Source organism: Lacerta agilis, chromosome 1, assembly GCF_009819535.1.
Source record: "Lacerta agilis isolate rLacAgi1 chromosome 1, rLacAgi1.pri, whole genome shotgun sequence".
Taxonomy (NCBI): Eukaryota; Metazoa; Chordata; class Lepidosauria; order Squamata; family Lacertidae; genus Lacerta; species Lacerta agilis.
The window spans coordinates 114219383-114239643 of record NC_046312.1 but is presented as its reverse complement, the minus strand read 5'-3'; the positions used below and the strand labels follow the sequence as shown (position 1 = coordinate 114239643).

Here is a 20261-nt window from a genome sequence, read left to right as displayed (position 1 = left end):
ATATAATGGTTCTCATACTTCCAAATTATGAAACTGTTGGTTGATGACACTTACAAAGCTGTACTCAGGGATCTGAAGGTGGTTGAATCTCAGAAGTGTTGCTGAGTGTTCAGCGTTTAACTCGGCGTGCATTCTTTGCATATTCAAATCTTGTTTGTGAAAGAGATGGATTCAGAGATAGTTTGATTTAAACGTTTACTATAAGTGCGTTCTGGAACCGTACGCAGTTTTGCATTGACAACTTAACATTTTCTGTATTTTGAACAGGCAGAAATCCTCAGCGTGCTCAGCCACAAAAACATCATTCAGTTTTATGGAGCTGTTCTTGAACCCCCCAACTATGGCATAGTTACGGGTAAGTGAGAAGCCTTCCTTTTGTGGTTTATGCAGTGCCGGATTTACGTATAAGCTAAACAAGCTATAGCTTAGGGCCCCACTCCCTTGGGGCCCCCCAAACATATGCTTCTTCTTAATTGTATTTCACTATTAATATACTTCTTCTTAACTGCATTTCAGTTCAACAATGACTTTGATAAAATACGTATTTTGTTATGTGCAGCTGGCTTTAGGTACCTATTAGGTCCATAAATTACCATATAGCATATATTCAACACAAAAAACAGCGACAATTTGTTGTTGACAAAGGACAGCTGGACATAGAAAGGGCCCCATTACCTTCAGTAGCTTAGGGCCTCGTCAAACCTAAATCCAGCCCTGGGTGTATGTGTTTTACATTTTAAAAGCTCTTCTTGTTTCTGAAATGCAAGGTATCTATATTTGCAGTGACTAGTGTAGTACTACTTTCGTGTAGCTTTCATGGCCAGAAAGTTTTAAAGATGTTATAGTTTCCTCAGTGGAATTCTCTCCCCCTCCCCATGCTCCCATTTTACTCCTTTCTGTTTATCACTGCTCACAACACCAGTGTGCTTATGTCTTAAAACAGGGGTAGGCAACCTAAGGCCCATGGGCCGGATGCGCCCAATCCCCTTCTCAGTCCAGCCCGTGGATGGTCTGGGAATCAGCGTGTTTTTACATGAGTAGAATGTGTGCTTTTATTTAAAATGCATCTCTGGGTTATTTGTAGGGCATAGGAATTCATTCATTTTTTCCCTCAAAATATGGTCCGGCCCCCCACATGGTCTGAGGGACGGTGGACCTGCCCACGGCTGAAAAAGGTTGCCAACCCCTGGTCTAAAAATAGTTCTTTCTGCAGTTATATTTTATACTTTGTGCCCTGCCCTGGCATCTGTGCTGCAATGGCTACGGAATACTCCCAAGAGTTTACAGGACAGTAAGCCCTAGGGTTTAGTGCCCTTTGCCATCCTTCCAGTCTCTGAAAACACACCTTGCACAGAGTGAGAGTCAACAACTCTGTTCTTTCACTTGGACTGCTGATTGGTGTATCTCCCACTTTAAAAGGATTGTTAGGAAAGAGATTGAAAATAAGACTGTCAAGATGATAATGCCTTTGAAATACTGAGCACACAGCTAAGAAAGAATGTCCCTCCACCAATAAAGGTTGCAACCAGTGCTATTTTTCTAGAAAAAAGGGTGCCGGAGCTCACTGTGAACTTCTCCCTTGTTCTCTTAGAATGGCAATGGCGCTCATCTGAGCTCCGGCTGGAAAAAGAAGAAGCACTGCTTATAACATTGGGGCTTTTTAGTATGGGGGGGGGGGAGGTGAATAAGTGGGATGAGTGAGATGTATAGTGATGTTTACAATTATGCATGGTATGTGGAAAGTGCATAGAGAGTGCATGTGTTTCTCTCACCCTCATAAAACTAGGACCACACAATGGAGCTGAGTGTTGGAAGATTCAGAGCAGCAGAGCAAAATTAGTTCTTCATGCATAGTTAAACTATGGCGCAAACTCTCACAAGATGTAATAACGGCTACCAAATTGGACGACTTTTTAAAAGAGTGTTAGACATGTTCATGGAGGGCATGCTAACTGTTTTGAATAAATCAAAGTCATTCCTCTTTTTTTTACAACACATAAACTAGATAGATAGTTCCATTGGTTAGAGCGTGGTGCTAATAATGCTGTGGTTGCAGGTTTGATCTTTGTGTAGGACAGCTGCATATTCCTGCATCAAAGGGGGTTGGATGAGATGACCCTCGGGGGCCCTTCCAACTCTACAATTCTATTATTCTATGATTATATGTTGAATTAAATATAAATTTGCTTGACATATGTAGCTGCTCCTCAAAGACTGCAATGCAAATATCCTTACTTTTATGTGAGTTGTTTACACATCTTTATCTTTCTTAATCGGCCAAACTGCTGTATGAACAGTTTACAAAAGTTCTTGGTCAAAGGGTATATAATTTGAAGCATGTGATGTATACGAAACAAGGCACATGGATGCGCTTGGAAGAGCAAAGCAATGGAACTGCAAAAACAGGACGAGCAGCTTATGAAGCAGCAATAACTGAAATGAAGAAGTGTTATGTGTTAGAGAGTCTTTGCTGATTTGTATATATTTTTAAAGTATTTTGTCAGAACATGAACCCAGGGAACAGTTTGCAGTGCTGCGTGCAAAAAAAATTCTGTGAAATAAGAAGTGGCAGATCTTAAGAAGTTTCAGAGATGACACTTGGTTTATTTGAAATTTTATGAACCTAAAGGTCCTGCGTGAACTGAAAATGTACTTCAGAACACACCACGGAATCCAAAATTTGTCTTTTATATCAGCACCAGAAGGCTGAACGGAGTCTGATAAAGCCCTCCTGCCAGAACAGTAGGCATGGTGGATTATTGCTGAACATTTTCAGAGAGCACACCCTTAAGGCCTTGTGTGACTCTCCAGTACAGGCAACTCCCCATTTGCATGTGTGCAAAGTGTGCTCCTCATGTAAATGCTTTTCATTAGGAAAGCCAAACATTACCATGCAACTGTCCAGCATTAGACAAAGCCATTTTAAAATATGTGTGCTGTTTCTTCACAGAATATGCTTCCGCTGGATCACTGTACGACTACATAAATAGCAACAGAAGTGAAGAGATGGATATGGATCATATAATGACTTGGGCAACTGATATAGCTAAAGGTAAGTGAGATTTATTGATAACAAAGGGAAGTTTATTGCAATGATTTGAAAAAAGGAGCAACATTATCTGTAATCCTTAGTCTGAATTGTTCACATTCTCCAGTGCTATCAACTTGGTTATCTTCCACGAAAGCTCCCAAGACCTATTAGTGAATCTTGATTTACCAGATGCTTGGCACAGGATGTAGTTTAAGGAGATGGTTTATTTCACCCGGGTCAAAGACCCGGTTTTGCACCCCCTGTGTGCATTTGCATGCATAAACACACAGAGACTGGGAGCCTCAATTTACCTGGGGCAAAAAAAATCTGGCTAGCCCCCCAGTAGCTATGGCTCTGGAAATACCTACAGAATTTATTTATTTCTGCTGCTGTTCTTCTGAGCTTCTGTTCATCAGTAATGTTCCCATTTTCTTTATATGGCATCTTTGTAGGGCAAAAGGCTGCATGAGAATTACTTCCCTGTGGGGAGAGAAGGGGTCATTATCAATATTTGAGCTGGGCAGAAAAAAAAGCTTTTTAAAGATTGATCAAGCATCATAAAATGCAAATATATTACTAATGTAATATAGACTCTGACAGAATCAGCAAAGGCCTGACAGAACCATTGGACCAACTGCATCCCACCTTCTTAGTGGCTGCTTAAGACTCTAGCCCAGGACTAGGAAATAGTGTCAACAGTTGGCCTAGGCCAGGCATAGCCAAACTTGGCCCTCCAGCTGTTTTGGGACTACAACTCCCATCATCCCTAGCTAACAGGACCAGTGGTCAGGGATGATGGGAATTGTAGTCCCCAAACAGCTGGAGGGCCAAGTTTGGCCATGCCTGGCTAGGATGACTCTATTTCTAATAATAATAATAATAATATAATAATAAATACCCCACCCATCTGACTGGGTTTCCCCAGCCACTCTGGGTGACTTACAACATATAGATAACCATTCATATGTTTTAGGATTTTAAAAGTGTATACTACCTAGCATGCCTTGACAGAAATGTGGCATACCATACTTTTCCATGTATAAGACAAGGGTTTTTTCTTTTTAAACATTTAAACATTTTGGGCTTCCCTTATACATGGACAGTGCATTGGGGGTATGTGCGATTGGCCCAATCACTGCGATTAGGAGATTGTCAGTGGCAATTGGTTGGGTGAGCGACTTTCGGCATTCCCCCCCCCCAAAAAAAAGCTCAACAACTCCCCCCCCAAAAAAAGCTTAACAACTCTTGGTAAGCTCCCCTCATTTTCTTAATTTGGAGTCCCCCCAAATTTTCTTAATTTGGAGTCTTATACACAGGGGCATGTTATACACAGAAAAATACGGTATCAAGGCTATACATAAATAACTGAAGGCCTTTCGTGTAGCCTTTCGTGAAAGATGCACATACCCTTTCTTTCATTGGGTTTTTTTTTATTTGAATGTGTGTCTTCCTCACCACAGAATTGAAGTACATGGATATTTTGTTAGACCCATTTTACCTTATTTGCATTTGGCTTGTGAAGAAGCCATTGCAAGTGCTGATAAGAAGTGATCATGTTGTAACATAGATTTTCTTCCTTTTCTTTTTAAAAACCATTTCCTTTTAGGAATGCACTATTTGCATATGGAGGCTCCAGTCAAAGTAATTCACCGAGATCTGAAGTCCCGAAATGGTAATGCAGCATGAATTTACATGTTCTTGTTTTTCTAGCAAATCCTGGTTTTTCAGTGTTAGTTACTGGACACAGGAAAGCGATTCTACCTTCAGTTGAAATGCTTACTAAACATTGCTGGAAAACACTTCAAAACATGTTTCGATTCGCCTCTAATCCTGTTTGTCTTCAACAAAATGTTGCTCTCTTTTTAGCTTCCTTGAACTTTACCATTCTGTACGATTATTCTAAGATGCATTTAGGTAATCAGAGTTTTCGTGCACTTCTGGATAATGGCAAAATCAGAACACATTAGTTTGGATTCCAGGATAAGTTAATTGTCCCATTTATTTTAGAGGGCACTAAGTTAGTCATGATTAACTTTCCATAGTGCTTTTCAGTGGGACATCTGCAAGTAACCTAGGTCCTTTCCACACCTACCATTTATAGTGGAATAGTTGCTGGGGTTTGGGGGATTTTGGGGCATGTTGCCACACAGTGTTAGCATCCTTCAGCTAGTATTCCTGGATATTGTACTCAAAGCCCTGCTTTTACATTCAGAGATTTTCCACCCGGGCGTTGGTTAAAATGGCCAAATCCCGGCCATGTCCAGGAATTTCCAGATGTATGGCAGCCCTAGATTTGGCAGACTTTTTTATGCCACTTCCCTCAAACCAGTGGAAGATGTTAAGTTTGTGAGCTCAGTTCAAAGGAGATGCATGACAGATAGAATGACCGCTCCTCACATCAAATGGGGGGCGACTTTTGTGTGGTCGCACGCAGCCCCCTGGATTCCAGTGCGGCTCCTGGTAGTTCGGACTGGCTTCATCCTCCCCAGGCGGGATTCCTGGGGTCTCCGCCTACCTCAGGCAACCACCCAATCCCACCTGGGGGGGGGCGTGAGGTGGTGACCCTTGCCCCCCTTTGTGGCGGCGATACCAGAGTTCCCCATTAAAGGGGTCTTGGGGGGAGGTATTGGCCATACACCGAGAGGTTGTCATTGCTCTCCTCCTCTAGCGGCGGCGAACGGTGGGCGAGCTCTCTGCTTGAACATATGTTCTCCAGAGCCAGCCCAATTCCCACACATTCTGGATAACCCTGAAGTCTCCCAGATCCCCGCCTGAGAACTGGGAAGGATAAATGCCCAATGCCTGAGCCAAGGTCTCCCCGCACCTGAATCTTAATAAAGTTGTGGCCGGTTTTAACCCCATAGCACATTGTCTTGTGTCATTATTCCGCTAAGGGGTAACCTGGGGTTTGGGGGACTCCGCCTGTCCATGCAAATGATGGGGCTGAGCCCTTGGCAGCAGTCATGAGCTGCATACAAAATTTCATCGCAATAACCAGAGTCACCATAGTTCAGGCAGACATGTAGTTCCTTTTCTAATCTCCTGTACCCCCACAAGATCAGTATTCTTGAATAAGTAGGCATAATTTAAAAAATCAATCAATCACAAAAGTGCTATCCCCATGTGCAGGCTCATAGCACCAACAATAATTCCCTGGAAGGACATAAAGCTACATTAGGAGAGTGACTACAGCCATTGAACTTTTCTCAGTTTGGGCAGAACCCTCCATTAGTGTGGAAAGGAAAACTCCACACTCACTCTCTAATAATGACTGTGGCCAAAGATGCAGACAATTAGCTAAATACAGTTGTACCTTGGATCCCAAATTCGGTACTTGGGCTTGGTACTAAGACATTTTGGCTCCCGAACGCCACAAACCCGGAAGTGAGTGTTCCAGATTGTGAACTTTCTTTGGAACCCAAACATCTGACAGGGCTTCTTACAGCCAATCAGAAGCCGCGCTTTGGTTTCAGGACGTTTTGGGTTCCGTTCGACTTCCAAGGTACGACTGTATTCACTTTAAAAAACTTTGGACCGAACAGCAACTGTTCTGTAAATGGTAAGTGTGGAGAGGCCCTTAGTCTGGATTGAGCCCACTGCCTTGTGGAATTTGCATCTCTATTGGCCATACTGTGTGGGGCTGATGGGAATTGGAGTGAACTGGAGGGTCACATGGTCCTAATCGGTTGCTCTGTTTGCACAATCAGTTAAAATATGTTAAGAGTTCTCCAGCCATGAAAAAACATGCTATGAGTTGCAAGCCATCTCCTTGTCAAGAAAATGACTTAAGCTATTGTTAATGCTCCAAGTGAGAGGCTGCTGAACCAAGTTCAACACGAAATATCTGTAGTTTTTCATCCATTGATCTCTTCCTGCTTCGTGGTAACTATAGTTCATGAGTCTCTGTGGCTGTTACGCAAGATAGAATTGCTTTGTGCCAAATGGGATTAGTACTGTGGGATACACCCAAAACTAATATGCAAGGGGGGGGAATGAAAGGGGTGTTACTTCACTGTAATGTTGCTATTAGCTGTTGCTTTTATCCTGAAAGGGTTTTCTCTTACAATCACATTCAAATGGGCTGTGCCTCATTTTCTTTTCTTGATTTTTGACCAGAGAAATCCAATGTTACCTCTATGTAAAATATATTTTATAACTGGTTAGATATTGAAAACCAAACATTCACAATTCTGTGTAAAGTTTTGTCGGCAAACACAGATAACTTAGGGAAACTACTTCGGAAAACGTTTTGTTTGAAATGTGGCCAATAAATCTTGTAATTAATTAATGTTATGCCTTTTTAGTATTTATTGCTGGGCATTCTAATACTTTGACCAATTATTTGATGGCCCTTCTGACGGAGTAGGAGAACTCCATGTTGGATTAGACAAACATCCAGCCCAAATATTTTTGGGAAGGGTTTTTAAAAATAGAACTTTCATTTTTAAACATTTTATCTTGCCCCCCAAAGTAAAAGTTGTTTTGAAATCCATTACTACAAAATAAAGTTAGGCATTGACAAAATAGTGAGGACTATATAACACCTGTGACTTTGAACACTGAAACAAAACGGGGACCAGCAACATCAGTCTTAAAATATTTACATTTTAAGTGAATTATAAAACAAAGAATGACGAGCACACTAATTTAGGGAAGTTTTTAATGTGTGACATTTTAATGTACCGGTATTTTAATCTTTGTTGGAAGACATGGGGACAAAGAAACCTATGTACTCCTCCAAATATTGTTGGGCTGCAGTTCCCATCACTACAGCCTGCATGGCCAGTGATCGGGTATGATGTCAGTTGCAATCCTGGGCCACAGGTTCCTCAAACCAGCATAAAGGCAAGACCCCTTGCCTCTCATTGGCCAGCAGCACCTGCCTGCATAAGGATATACTTGTTCTGAATAGAATAGGTTCTATTTCATAGAATCATAGAGTTGGAAACACTATCAAAGCATTCCTGACAGATGGCTGTCAAGCCTCTGCTTAATAGAATCATAGAGTTGGAAGAGACCACAAGGGCCATCCAGTATCGCTAATTGTCTGTTATAAATTGTTAAAAAGGTAAGGTAAAGGGCCCATGGATGGTTAAGTCCAGTCAAAGGCGACTATGGGGTTGCGGCACTCATCTCACTTTTCAGGCCGAGGGACCCGGCGTTCGTCCACAGACAGTTTTCTGGGTCATGTGGCCAGCATGACTAAATTGCTGCTGCCACACGGAGGACTGTAACGAGTGCCAGAGGGCATGAAACGCCGTTTACCTTCCCACCACAGTGGTACCTATTTATCTACAGTAATTGCACTGGCATGCTTTCAAATTGCTACCGGTAGGTCGTCAGGAGCTCAGACAGAGCAACGGGAGCTCACCCCGTTGCGGGGATTTGAACCGCCGACCTTTTGTTCAAATTCATGTGACAGGGTGAGCTCCCGTTGCTCTGTCCCAGCTTCTGCCAACCTAGCAGTTCAAAAGCATACTAGTGCGAATAGATAAATAGGAGCAGCAGGAAGGTAAACAGCATTTCCATGCGCTCTGGTTTCCATCACGGTGTTCCATTGTGCCAGAAGCAGTTTAGTCATGCTGATCACGTGACCCGGAAAGCTGTCTGGACAAACACTGGCTTCCTCAGCCTGAAAGCGAGATGAGTGCCGCAACCCCATAGTTGCCTTTGACTGGACTTAACCATCCGGGGGTCTTTTACCTTTACTTTTTACCTATAAACTGTTAATGTATTCTAATCTATTTTAAAGCTATGTGATTGTGTGTATACTACTGGTATGTTAATTAAGCTGTGTGTAAAGATTTATCCTTTACGTGTAAATTGATCCCAATTCCTAATATTCTGAGTGATATTAGATAGATAGATAGATGATAGATAAATAGATCCTTCTGTTCACTCTCTTCAATGGTTTCCATAATTTTATAAACCCATGACATTTTCTCACTCAGTCTTCTTTTCTCCCTAAACTATAATACTGTGAATATTTTAGATATTTTGTTGAGGGTAGGTGCTCCAATTGCTAGATCATATTGGTTGTCCTTATCTGACACTTCCTGCTCTGTGGTAGTCTGAATATGCCAGATGTCATGTCTTCAGTATAGATTGACATGGCATTATAATATCCAACAGTTTTATCTTCAGTCTCGCTTCTCAATAATTTTTGACACTGAGTATTTTCTTTTCCACTGTCATAACGCACTGACTTTACTCTCAGTAAGCTATCAACCCTACTATCAATATTTCTTTGTTTGGTGGCCATGGACAATTCAGTATGAGATATTTCAGTGTCAGTTAGATTTATTGCCAGACGATTCAGCTAGAGAAATGATATTAACTGTGCTTTCCAGTATGTACAAGTCCATCATCATTAAATAATGTAAATAGTTGTCATGTAATTTCTTCTTACCCTTCTTTCTTTTTTAATTTTCAGTGGTCATAGCTGGTGATGGAGTATTAAAGGTAGGAAAATATAAAGCACATATAAAGTTTATTTGCTGTTGCACCCTATGTTGCATCGTAGTTGTGCCCCCCCACTCAAAAAAATGTGGGCGCTGATTTTTGTTTATTTACTGCATTTTCTAGATATGTGATTTTGGTGCTTCAAGATTCCACTCCCATACAACACACATGTCTCTAGTTGGTACCTTTCCTTGGATGGCTCCAGAAGTTATCCAGAGTCTGCCGGTATCTGAAACATGTGACACTTATTCGTATGGTGTGGTGAGTAGCCTATTTCTTTGTGTACTACCATATATGTTCAAAAAAATTATCTTTGGAGAGGCCAGATCCAGCTGGCCCCACAAGTCTCATCTATCACAAAGCCAGCAAAAGATATTGCTGGTTGTAATATTTTTAAAAAACATTTTTATTCTTAGAATTGGTAGTCACTTGTCACACAGAGTCCTTCAAGTGGCTTCAGTGTACAGTCATACCTTGGATCCCGAACGCCTTGGTACTTGGACGTTTTGGCTCCCGAATGCCACAAACCCGGAAGGGAGTGTTCCGGTTTGCGAACATTCTTTGGAACCCAAATGTCCGATGGGGCTTCCGTGGCTTCCAATTGGCTGCAGGAGCTTCCTGCAGCCAATCAGAAGCCATGCTTTGGTTTCCGAATGTTTGGGAAGTCGAACGGACTTCCAGAACGGATTCCGTTTGACTTCTAAGGTATGACTGTATTTAAAAACCTTAAACATAAATATATTGTGATATCAACACATGAATACAAAAACACATGCAATTCGTAACAATCTATAAAATACCCTCCCCTCAAAAAGACAGATGCAGGAAGCTCTATCAGCACACTGACAGACATACGAGGCACACAAAGTATGCATTCTCTCTTGAATGTGTACTTGTGTGCTCATTCCTTTACAGTATTTCTGCGCATGTGCCTTCTTGGATGCTCATTCTCTGGCACACAGACACGCTTTGTTACCATCTTCTTTTCTTCAACATGACTCTTGTGGTGCATGTTTTGCCTATGTTTCTCTGTCGTGTGTCCTGTTCAGATATTACTCTCCAATCCTGATAGGACAAACACCAGGGACACAGGTAGAAACTACAGCACTCATAACCAGTAACAAGCCAAAGCACTAACAACAACACTAATAATTATTAGTGTTAGAACTGAGACTAACAACAATAAATACTCACTGCAGGTGGTTGTCTTTGCCATCCATGGCAGAGATCTTTAGAAAATTACTCCCCGCTCTTCTTAAGACTAAACTAATGGGTTCAGTGTCCTGGGTTAGGAAAGACTCTCCTAGGGCAGATATTCCCCTCAATATAAAGTAAGGAGATTGGGGAAGGGATGAGGAAGAAATATTGGGTCCCAAAGCCCATTACCACTTACAACATGCCAAGGTGAGGAGAACTCTTCACCCAATTCCATTGATCCACGCTTGTAGCCACAAAGCTCAAAGCCACCAATGCTGGTCAGTTTTTCATTCTCACTCACAAAATTATAAGATCTGAAGACATAGGGTTGAATTCATATAGTTAATTGCATATAGGTGCCATTGAAATCAATGTGAAAAGTTGGACGCCATGACTAACTTGGATTACATTGATTTCTTGTTGAACTGCAGCTAATTTAATCTGTAATTTAGGCATTGTTTTTGGAGAAAATCCATCTCACTGGAGGGATGAAGTTCAGGTATGGGAATAAGTGCCTTAATCTTTATCCCATCTTTAGACTGGTTTCAATAGGACAAGTTGTTATATCACAATGGCAGATATGTGCAAGTTCAGTTCAGAGAGTTTCTCTTTTTCAGCTTGGATTTCCCCCACAATGAAAATAACTTGAACAGTTACCTCAAAGTATAACATTGAAAGAGCACACAAAGGAACTTCCATGTTGGCTCACTACTTGTGCATTTGACTACTTGTGCATGTTAACCCTCCACATGAAAAATGTGCATGTTGGCGCTTATTTAAATATTTATAGATTACACAAGGATATGCTTGTGCGCATTTAATTTCTGATCTAGATAGAAGTTTTGCTGTGCAGTCCTAACCATGTTTCTTCAGAAGTAAAGTCTATTTAATTCCATAGAAATTATTTCCAAGTAAGTGGGGTTGGGATTAGACTGCAATTCTTAACCCATTTATGTACGCGTAAGCCCCATTAAACTCAGTGGAACTGTGTCTACAAGTGCGTAGATTTGCACCATTAGTAGTGCATTGGCTTACAATCTCCAGCCATCGGTTCAGCCAAGCTTTCCTCTATGTAGGTCTTCAACTTCTCCAAGCCACAACCCTTTACGCCAACAATGTGTTTTGAAGATAAAGAATTAATCCATGAAAAACGTGTCTATTTTTCTTTTTAAACAATCTCATCCATAAATACAAGTTTTGAACAGCCTGGTATCACAATTTAGAGCACTTACAAGTGGCTTTTGTGCTAGACAGACATCTGCTTTTCATCCGTTGAAGTGCAGCTGAAATTCTGATAACAAAGAGCAGAATCCTTTTCAAATGTAAAAGAGTGAAGATGTCGAGAAATGGCATTCTGCTGGCAGAATCCATGGCCTTTCTTTTATTTATTTTTTCCCTGGGTTTTCCCCTGCCAGAATGGGTTGTATTCATTGAACTATTATATTGTTTTCTATCTTCCATTTACAATGTTAAAAGGGGGGTGAGCATTTTCCCACCATAGTACAATATAATGCTGTCAATCCATAGGTCCATAGTTTTTTCCTTGGTCAACTTGAAGTTGCCTCTTCTGAATAAATCACAAGAACATTAGGAAAGATTGCATATATTAGTTATTTTTTCCCCTATAATTCATATAACTTTTGAGATTTGGCAAACAGTTTCATGAGACCGGGACACTTGAGGATAAAAATCCCTTGAAGCCTTACTTGGTTGTAAGTTCTGTTGGAAACAATGGGACTTGTATCTGTGAGATAACAGGTCCTAGGATTGTACTGCAACTTGTCTGCAAGGGGTTTCCACTTAAATGAATGAAATATACTTGTAAGTAAATGAGTTTGCAGTCAGACTGTTTAACATATACCGGTAGTTGGCCTACCTATCCAAATGCCATACCAAGTCTTAGGATTCCTGTGGTCTGTCCAATAGTTCCTTAGCCATTAAAAATGCCTGTGCTCCCATGAGTAGACATATCCTTCTGCATGAGGCAGAAAATAATATGCAGTCTTTCTACCTGATAGGGGGAATGCTTATGGGATAATGATGATAACACTGAAATTGTCACAGCATATTCAATTTAAATATCAGTTCAACGGGATTCCTTTCTACCAGTGAATTTGTATATATATTTAATTGCAGGGGTTTCGTGTAATAAATTTCCCTTTAGAAATGTAGATCCAGTGAAGATTCGTCTTCATTACACTGAGCATGTGTTGCCTTGGATATGAAAACCTATTTATAGAGTGAGTGAGAGAGACACTTCTTTTAATCCAGCTTTTTAAGATAGTTGTTCAGCCATGTAAAACACCCAGACTTCTTTCCTAACTAGAATTGGTAGCTAGCGACCCACTGGGTTCGTAATGTTTCTCCAGCACAATGTATGGAGGGGCCGGGCAGGTAGTCCTTTTTTCTTGGGAAGCCTCAGCTGCCATTGCCAGTAACATTTTGGGAGCCATGCGTAATATGATCCTGAGTTAAAGACTAAAACTCCCGTGAGCTTTGTTCATCAAACTTCTGGAGTAACAGCATTAAAGGGGAAAAAAGAAAAAGCAGGGTTTGCATACATAGCAGCCTACTGTGGCTCATTACTTGTGTTTTTTTCTGGTTGCCTTGAATGATCTTGAATATCTATTCACTGCTGTTTTTTTCCTTACGGTTTGATTTTTATTTACTGCTTTTGAATCAGAAGTCATTTCATGCCCAACAGGGTTGGTTTCCCCCAAACTTCATTTGTATGACTTCCTCGCCCTTTCTTCATGGAAGTTCTTCTTCGTCCCTCATTTGCATAGCTGTCCTTTTCAGAGATGATGCAGCAGGACTGGATATACTGGACCGAGATTTGTATAATGTGCTGGGCTGCACAAAAGAAGACAACAACTAACGAAATAACCGTGTGCGTGTACACAGACATTAGTTCGGACATTTTGTGGAAGAATAAATGGACGGAGGCAGAAGCAAGTCTCAACCACCAGACTTGAGCAACTGAGGAACAAAGAAAAATTTCAGCCTTGTGTATTTTACAACCAAAATATAACCCCACACTTCTCTTTATCATAAAAAACTGAGAAATACTCAAAATTTGATTTAGTGTGGGGATCTTGCACACAAATATATGTCCATGTTCCTGCAAATAGACTCTGGTTGCCTGGTAATTGGATACAGATAGTGCTGTATCAAGGCTTAATAATGTATTTAAAATACAAAGTACAGAAATAAAAATTCTTTCCTTTTTTTCTATTCCAGGTTCTCTGGGAGATGCTAACAAGGGAGGTCCCCTTTAAAGGCTTGGAAGGATTACAAGTAGCTTGGCTTGTAGTGGAAAAAAACGAGGTAAGACTACGTTTCTACATTCAGGTACATAGATCAGAAAACAGTATTGGGGTTTGCAAAAGACTTTTTCATCTTCTTCAAATTGAAAGTAAGTTCACGCGTATGGAAAGATTAGCAGTAGGAGCTAACACAAAGGGTCAAAGTGATGTTATTCCTCATGAATGGACCCTTTACATCTAATTGTTGCAGCTTCACATCGTGATGCTGTAGATCAAAAATCGTACAAGTACTGTACTAGTTTCTCAGTCTCAATTGTAAAACCTAGGGGTTTGTTCTTAGTGATGAAAGAAGCCATTGCGTCCAAGGTAGGGGAACAGTTTAACTCCATCTCCTGCGTTTAGGACATCTTTATACTGGCCGGGAGTTGATATATCTGTAAGAGACCTTCAGCTACTTCAACTTAACTCTCCCAGCAGGAGTCACTATAGTACAAGAAACTGCCACTTAGATGAGGATTTCAAAAATAAAAGAAGAAAAAATAGTTTAAAAAAGAGGGAAATTACAGTTTTGCCACCTACGTTCTCGGCTACATTGAAGATGAGATCCTCACTAGTACTGGTAAGGCTCTGCCATAGTTGCAAGCTTCCTCATGCGGTGTCTTTCCATTTCAAAAGAACTTCAGTGGCGTAAACACCCTTTGTACAGGGTCCCCAGCGTTGCTTTTCTTCTTCCTACAAATTGAGGCTTTCAGGTAGTTCAACATGTGAGCGTTTATTTGAACGCATGGCTCCTTGATGTCAAAGACAGGAAGTACGGGTTTTTCTTTCTTTCCCCCCACTAAAGGGGGAAAAAAATTAAAGTTGTGGCTGTGTGTCACACCAAGTATGGAAATCCTCTATCTAGGCAGACTGGAAGGTTGTGGGTACGTTACTTAATAAAAAGCTATTTGGCTAAAAAGCAACAGCTCAGCTTCTTGAATTCTTTTATATATATATAGCTGGCTTCCCCAATGGTTTTAGACTCTTTAAAGTGTTACTAGAAAAAAAATTATTCCTAGAAATACAGGTGGGGGTGAATTGATGTTTAAAGCACCTCCTGCCTTTTAAAAGTTGTTCTTGAGTGTTAGGTTGGCTGCCGTGTCCGGGAATCCATATGGAATACCCAACTTGGTTGGGAATCTTTCTTTAATTCAGAACAACCTTATGCTTGTAACTTCCTACGGTATAAGTTTAGAATAATAAGGTGTAATCTGTATCTGTTCCATTTCTAAGCATGAAGAAAAGCTTATTGGTTCTGCACAATATTTCTTCCCTTGGGGACGAGGCAATCAAGACACAAATTTCCTCCATATACACCAGTGCTTTGGTTTCATAGTTGGATACGGGAATCTGGTATATAAGAAATGTATAGTGATATGCCATGTTGACCACTTACGTCACTGCTCTGCTTAGTATGGACACGATCCAGCCAAAATTAGGCAATTTAAAAACCTCATTGGTCCCAGTGCTCAACGTTCTCTCTGTTGAAATAAATGGAACATAGAACTATTGAACTTTATCTAGATTGACTATTCAGCCTGAAGTTTGCGTAGAAGAGGGAATGTGAGGGAATAATGTTAAATACATGAGTGCTGACTGATTTTAATGGAAAGCAAGGGTCTGCCGATTTCTTCAGTGGACTGGAAATGGTGAATAAAAGCCACCAATGGTCACTGAAGCGTTACGTATTTTTTAATGTCCGGACAATAGAGCAAAAGTTATGGTGTCCATGTTTTTAAATAGAACGCTACAGTGATGTATGGAAACTGATGTCACTGGGTAAGATTACCATACTGATTCTGTTTTGTTTTGTTTTTAAATCTGATGGCAAATTGTTGCCTGCTTCTTAAAGATGTGAAATATTTGTGTTTCTTTCTAACGTTTTAAAAGTCCTAATAAAATGGTTAAGTGTTGTATGGTGTTTCTATGCAGACGGAATCACATGGCAGTAGAGACTTCTGTCGACATAAGGTGGGGGAGAGGAGGAGAGAGGTGGTTTTTGCTAATTTCCTCATCCACTCTATGCCCTCTAAATCTGCTCCAGAGGGTCAGGGGACCCTCAGAATAGCATGGGGGGGGGCTGCATAGGAGAGGCAAAAGTTTGCTGATGGAAGTCCCTGCTGGACAGAATTGGATCAAATCTGTATGTCTTGAAGGTCCCATCTGTGCTGTACATATAAATCAGTATCTGGGCACTGTAGTTTGTTAAGGATGCTGTGAATTGTTAGGAGACCTCTGTCCCGCTCCGAGAGCTACAGTTCCCAGAATGGTTAACAGTTAATCTCTCTTACCAGGAAACTCTGGGAATTGTAGCTTTGTGAGGGGAATGTTGTTGTTCAGTCGTTCAGTTGTGTCCAAATCTTTGTGACCCCATGGACCAGAGCACGCCAGGCACGCCTATCTTTCACTGCCTCCCGCAGGGAATAGGGGTCCCCTAACAACTCACAGAAGTCTTAACAACTAACACTTCCCAGGATTCCTTGGGGAAAAGCCATGACTTTATAAAGTGGTAAGGTACTGCTGTATATAGATAATTTAGATGGGGCCTGAGTTCCAAATTCCCTCTCAGCTGTCAGCCTGCAAACTATGTTTATTGCCCTTTTAAAGCACATGTAACACAATTTAAAAGTTCATTACGTCCTCCAGAGAACTGTAGTTAAATGGTGCTGGGAATTGTAGCTCTCTGAGGAGTTAACCTACAGTTCCCAGTGTCCTTTATGGAAAGCAGATTGCTTTAGATGTGCTTTGTGAGCTAAAGTTTTCGCTATGGTGAGAGAACAACTAAACCTCAGTTTTGTCCCACGCAGAATTCCTCTCTTGTTATAGTTAAGAGCAGATTACAACCCTTAGAATGGTTGATTGTGGAAGTACACTGTTTATTAAATAACTAATAAGTAATAATTAAGACTTTCAGACTCATCTATCCTGTAGGTTACAAAAAGAATGCTGAAGAATTCGCATCCTTCCCCAATTTAGAATGCGTTTAGACCAGCATACATTTTATCCTCAAAGCCCTGTGACATAGATTAGGCTGAGATATGACAACTTGCCCAGTTCCACCAAGTGAGATTCCTAGCTGGGGATCTGAACCCATCTTTTAATAATCCAGGTCCAGTACTCTGTTCATTAAACCATACCGACTCTTAAGTGAAATATCAGTTCTTTGAATGACTTTTTCCTCATTCCACTAGAGTTTTTCTTGGTACTTGCATATTTTAAACTCCAAAACACAATCCTAATATAAAAGTTCATATTAGAGATGTCATTATCTAACATCAAATTACTACTTAGAAATGTCACTTTTATTAGAGTATGACACTCTTTGTGACCTGCTACCTATATATTACCTGACAAATAACATTCTACTCAAGTAAGATGGATGCAAGTGATGATTACATGTCTTTTAGTAACTCATTTTCCAACTCCTGGAACAGTGAGGGTTACAGACAAATGCCATTGCGAGACTATCAGTTGTATTTTTAGGCAAATGACTTGACTGAGTATCAAGTGTCATTGCCTCTTTGTTTATGCCAAGTAGACTTCTTGAACATACTTTTGGTATAAAAGTTTTTCACATTTATGGTACTCATTATTTTAATGATTGCATATTTTATTAGCATTTGCTATGTATATTTTTATCCCCCCAATAGCATTTCCCCTGAGTTTGCATTTCATTCTTGGTTTTAACACACAGCCGTTCATAAATTCTTGCAGGTCCCATTACACTTATATAGATATCTGTTTTGTTTAGCTTACTTGACAAAGTGGAGTGCCGTTCATGGCAACCCTAGGGAGCAAAGTGAGTGGACAGAAGTTCAGATTTGATTGCTTTGTATAAGTGGGTCAATTGTGTTAATCAATAGAATCTTTCTCAATGAAAAGGTTGGTTTTTTAGATGGTTAATTGCATTACTGAAAGTGTGTAGACGCATTCTTATATGTTGATCACAGCATGAAGATATCAGGTTTTTGTGCTTGTACACAAATCTGCTTTTGGCACTGCGTCTGCCTTCTGTCGCTAGGTTACTAATTGTTCACGTTGGCAGTAAGTATTTCAATCTTATGTCAATATTTGCAATATGAGAGTTTTCTTCCCACTCTTGAATAATGTTGTTATTTAAGGTCTTTGAGTATTTACATGTTGGTTATTCTTGCAACACTTAATTAGACTTCTTGTATGGCTGCATCAGTTCGTCAATAAATGTACGATGAAGGGTGACTTTTGTATTAGTTAAGTCTTTAGCATTCTTACCCTACTAAATCTAAGGCCATGTACCGTTGTTTCTCTGAAGCATCAAAAATGACTTAACCCTTCCTTCTGCCATGGCATTAACCCTGCAGTAGTTTAACTTCTCAAAAGTTCCATTTACTAGAAAAAAAGGAAAAGTGTGCTTAAGTGTATTTGCTTCAGTTTTCTAAAAAGCAACTGTAACATCTTCCTTTAGTCCAGTGCTGAACTAATGATGAGGGTTAGGGTTCAGGTCTTCTTCAATTTCACTTTGAAGAGAATCTTAGCACTTATTTTGGCCAGAGACCATAGTAGGATACCCTGCTGAGGAAAGTGTGTTATCATGACAGCTCTACAATATCTACATGGTACCTCTGCAAAGCCCAACAATACTAATAATTCAATAAACAGGTTCCAAACTCTTCTGATTTTACTACTCTGTGTTTGGTTCATCTTGCCTTTCTTGATCATGGTAGTTTTAATCTACTAGAATGTTTGTTCAGAAGTTAGTTTCTTATGCAACTCAGATTATTCATGGTTAACTGGGAGTGATATTGGATTGCTTCAGTTAAGTAGGACTGCTTCATCATCATCACAGCACAATCTACCGGTAGCACTTTAGTTCAAAATAGCTAATGGATGCCAATAAATATTAGTACACATACAAAACAGCTGATGAGAACTAATGTGGGATACTTGAACATGCACTGCCCAAAGAAGGATTAATTGGAATAAGAGCAATGAATAATATCTACTGTATTTGATATTTATGGTCTGTAGTTCAAATAAACTGAGCTTGTGCATGGGAAGAATACTATCTCAAATATATGCAGGGATGCAGAAATGGGAAAACCTTGGGAAATACATATACAGAGATATATACAGTCATAATAAGAACCTGTGGACTTGTGATTGAAATTAAAAATATTAGAGGCATAAAATTAGGGGACAGTTTCCCTAGTACAGTTTTGAAGAGTCTGGTTTCCAGGCAGGAGGATAGTCTATTAATGAAGACTATAGAATGAGGAATGGAATTATTGTAAGATCTAGGGTTTTTTTCTCCTTTTCCAGAGATAGTATGCTGCATAAGGTTTGCTTCATACTAACACTCTGAATTGAGAAGAGAAGTTTCATATTTATTTATAAAACAACAAATTATATGCTGCTTGAGTGTAAGAAACTCTCTAAGTTACATTAAGAGTGTGGTTGCTTCCAAGGAGGAAACATCTAGAATGGTTAGAATTGGTCTGGGTGGCACATATAGATGACATATATCTCAAACCTTGAATTGTAAAATTTAGTGGTAAAGGATCCATTATTCTTGGTGCTAGAAGATCATCTCTCTGAGAAATGGGACAGAGACAGCTTGATAGGTTTCCAAACACAATCAATCTGTTCTACGGGCATTTTGCCTGTCCCTGTGCTTGCTAATTCCTGTACTTTGTGGTATAGTTTCTTTCTTTCTTTCTTTCTTTCTTTCTTTCTTTCTTTCTTTCTTTCTTTCTTTTACTGAGGACATTGGAAGATCTGCTTTCATATGGGAGCTGGGGTTTATCTTCTGCTGTTCGTTCCTAGTCCCTTGGTTGTCCAACCGTTGTCTTGCTTCTGTTACAGAGACTGACCATTCCAAGCAGCTGCCCTGGAAGCTTTGCAGAATTGATGCTCCAGTGTTGGGAAGCAGATCCAAAGGTATTTATTTACTGTTATCCACTGTGTGTTTTAACTGTACTGTTTTTTTAAACAACAACAACAAAACCCTCCTGTTGCAGATGGGACACTAAATGTGAGATAAAATTTTTCCATTTGTATTATTTAATTTCATTTCATTTTCACATACCACCTACCCTATCTGCTGACACTGGATAAGTTTAAGGGAACCAGGATTTCAGGTACAGAGCCTGCAATACTATATGCACTTACCTGGGAATAAGTCCCACTGAACTCATGTAAACGGATTGCTCTGTGAATTATCTGGGTAAGCATATATTATCATCGGATTTAAGCAATGAACAAAACTTCATAAAATACAATAATAATTA

General features: G+C 40.1%; 1 protein-coding gene across 3 annotated transcripts in view; it reads left to right on the top strand.

The window, feature by feature from the left end:
* The window catches only part of MAP3K20 (mitogen-activated protein kinase kinase kinase 20), a 112681-nt gene that overhangs the window by 35149 nt on the left and 57271 nt on the right, over nt 1-20261 (top strand). For all 3 annotated transcript variants that reach the window (XM_033167984.1, XM_033167993.1, XM_033168001.1), the window contains exons 3-9: nt 268-355; nt 2951-3052; nt 4638-4703; nt 9465-9493; nt 9617-9754; nt 13931-14017; nt 19837-19911. In XM_033167984.1, coding sequence (XP_033023875.1) covers nt 268-355; nt 2951-3052; nt 4638-4703; nt 9465-9493; nt 9617-9754; nt 13931-14017; nt 19837-19911 — 585 coding nt within the window. The remainder of the gene's footprint in view (nt 1-267; nt 356-2950; nt 3053-4637; nt 4704-9464; nt 9494-9616; nt 9755-13930; nt 14018-19836; nt 19912-20261) is intronic.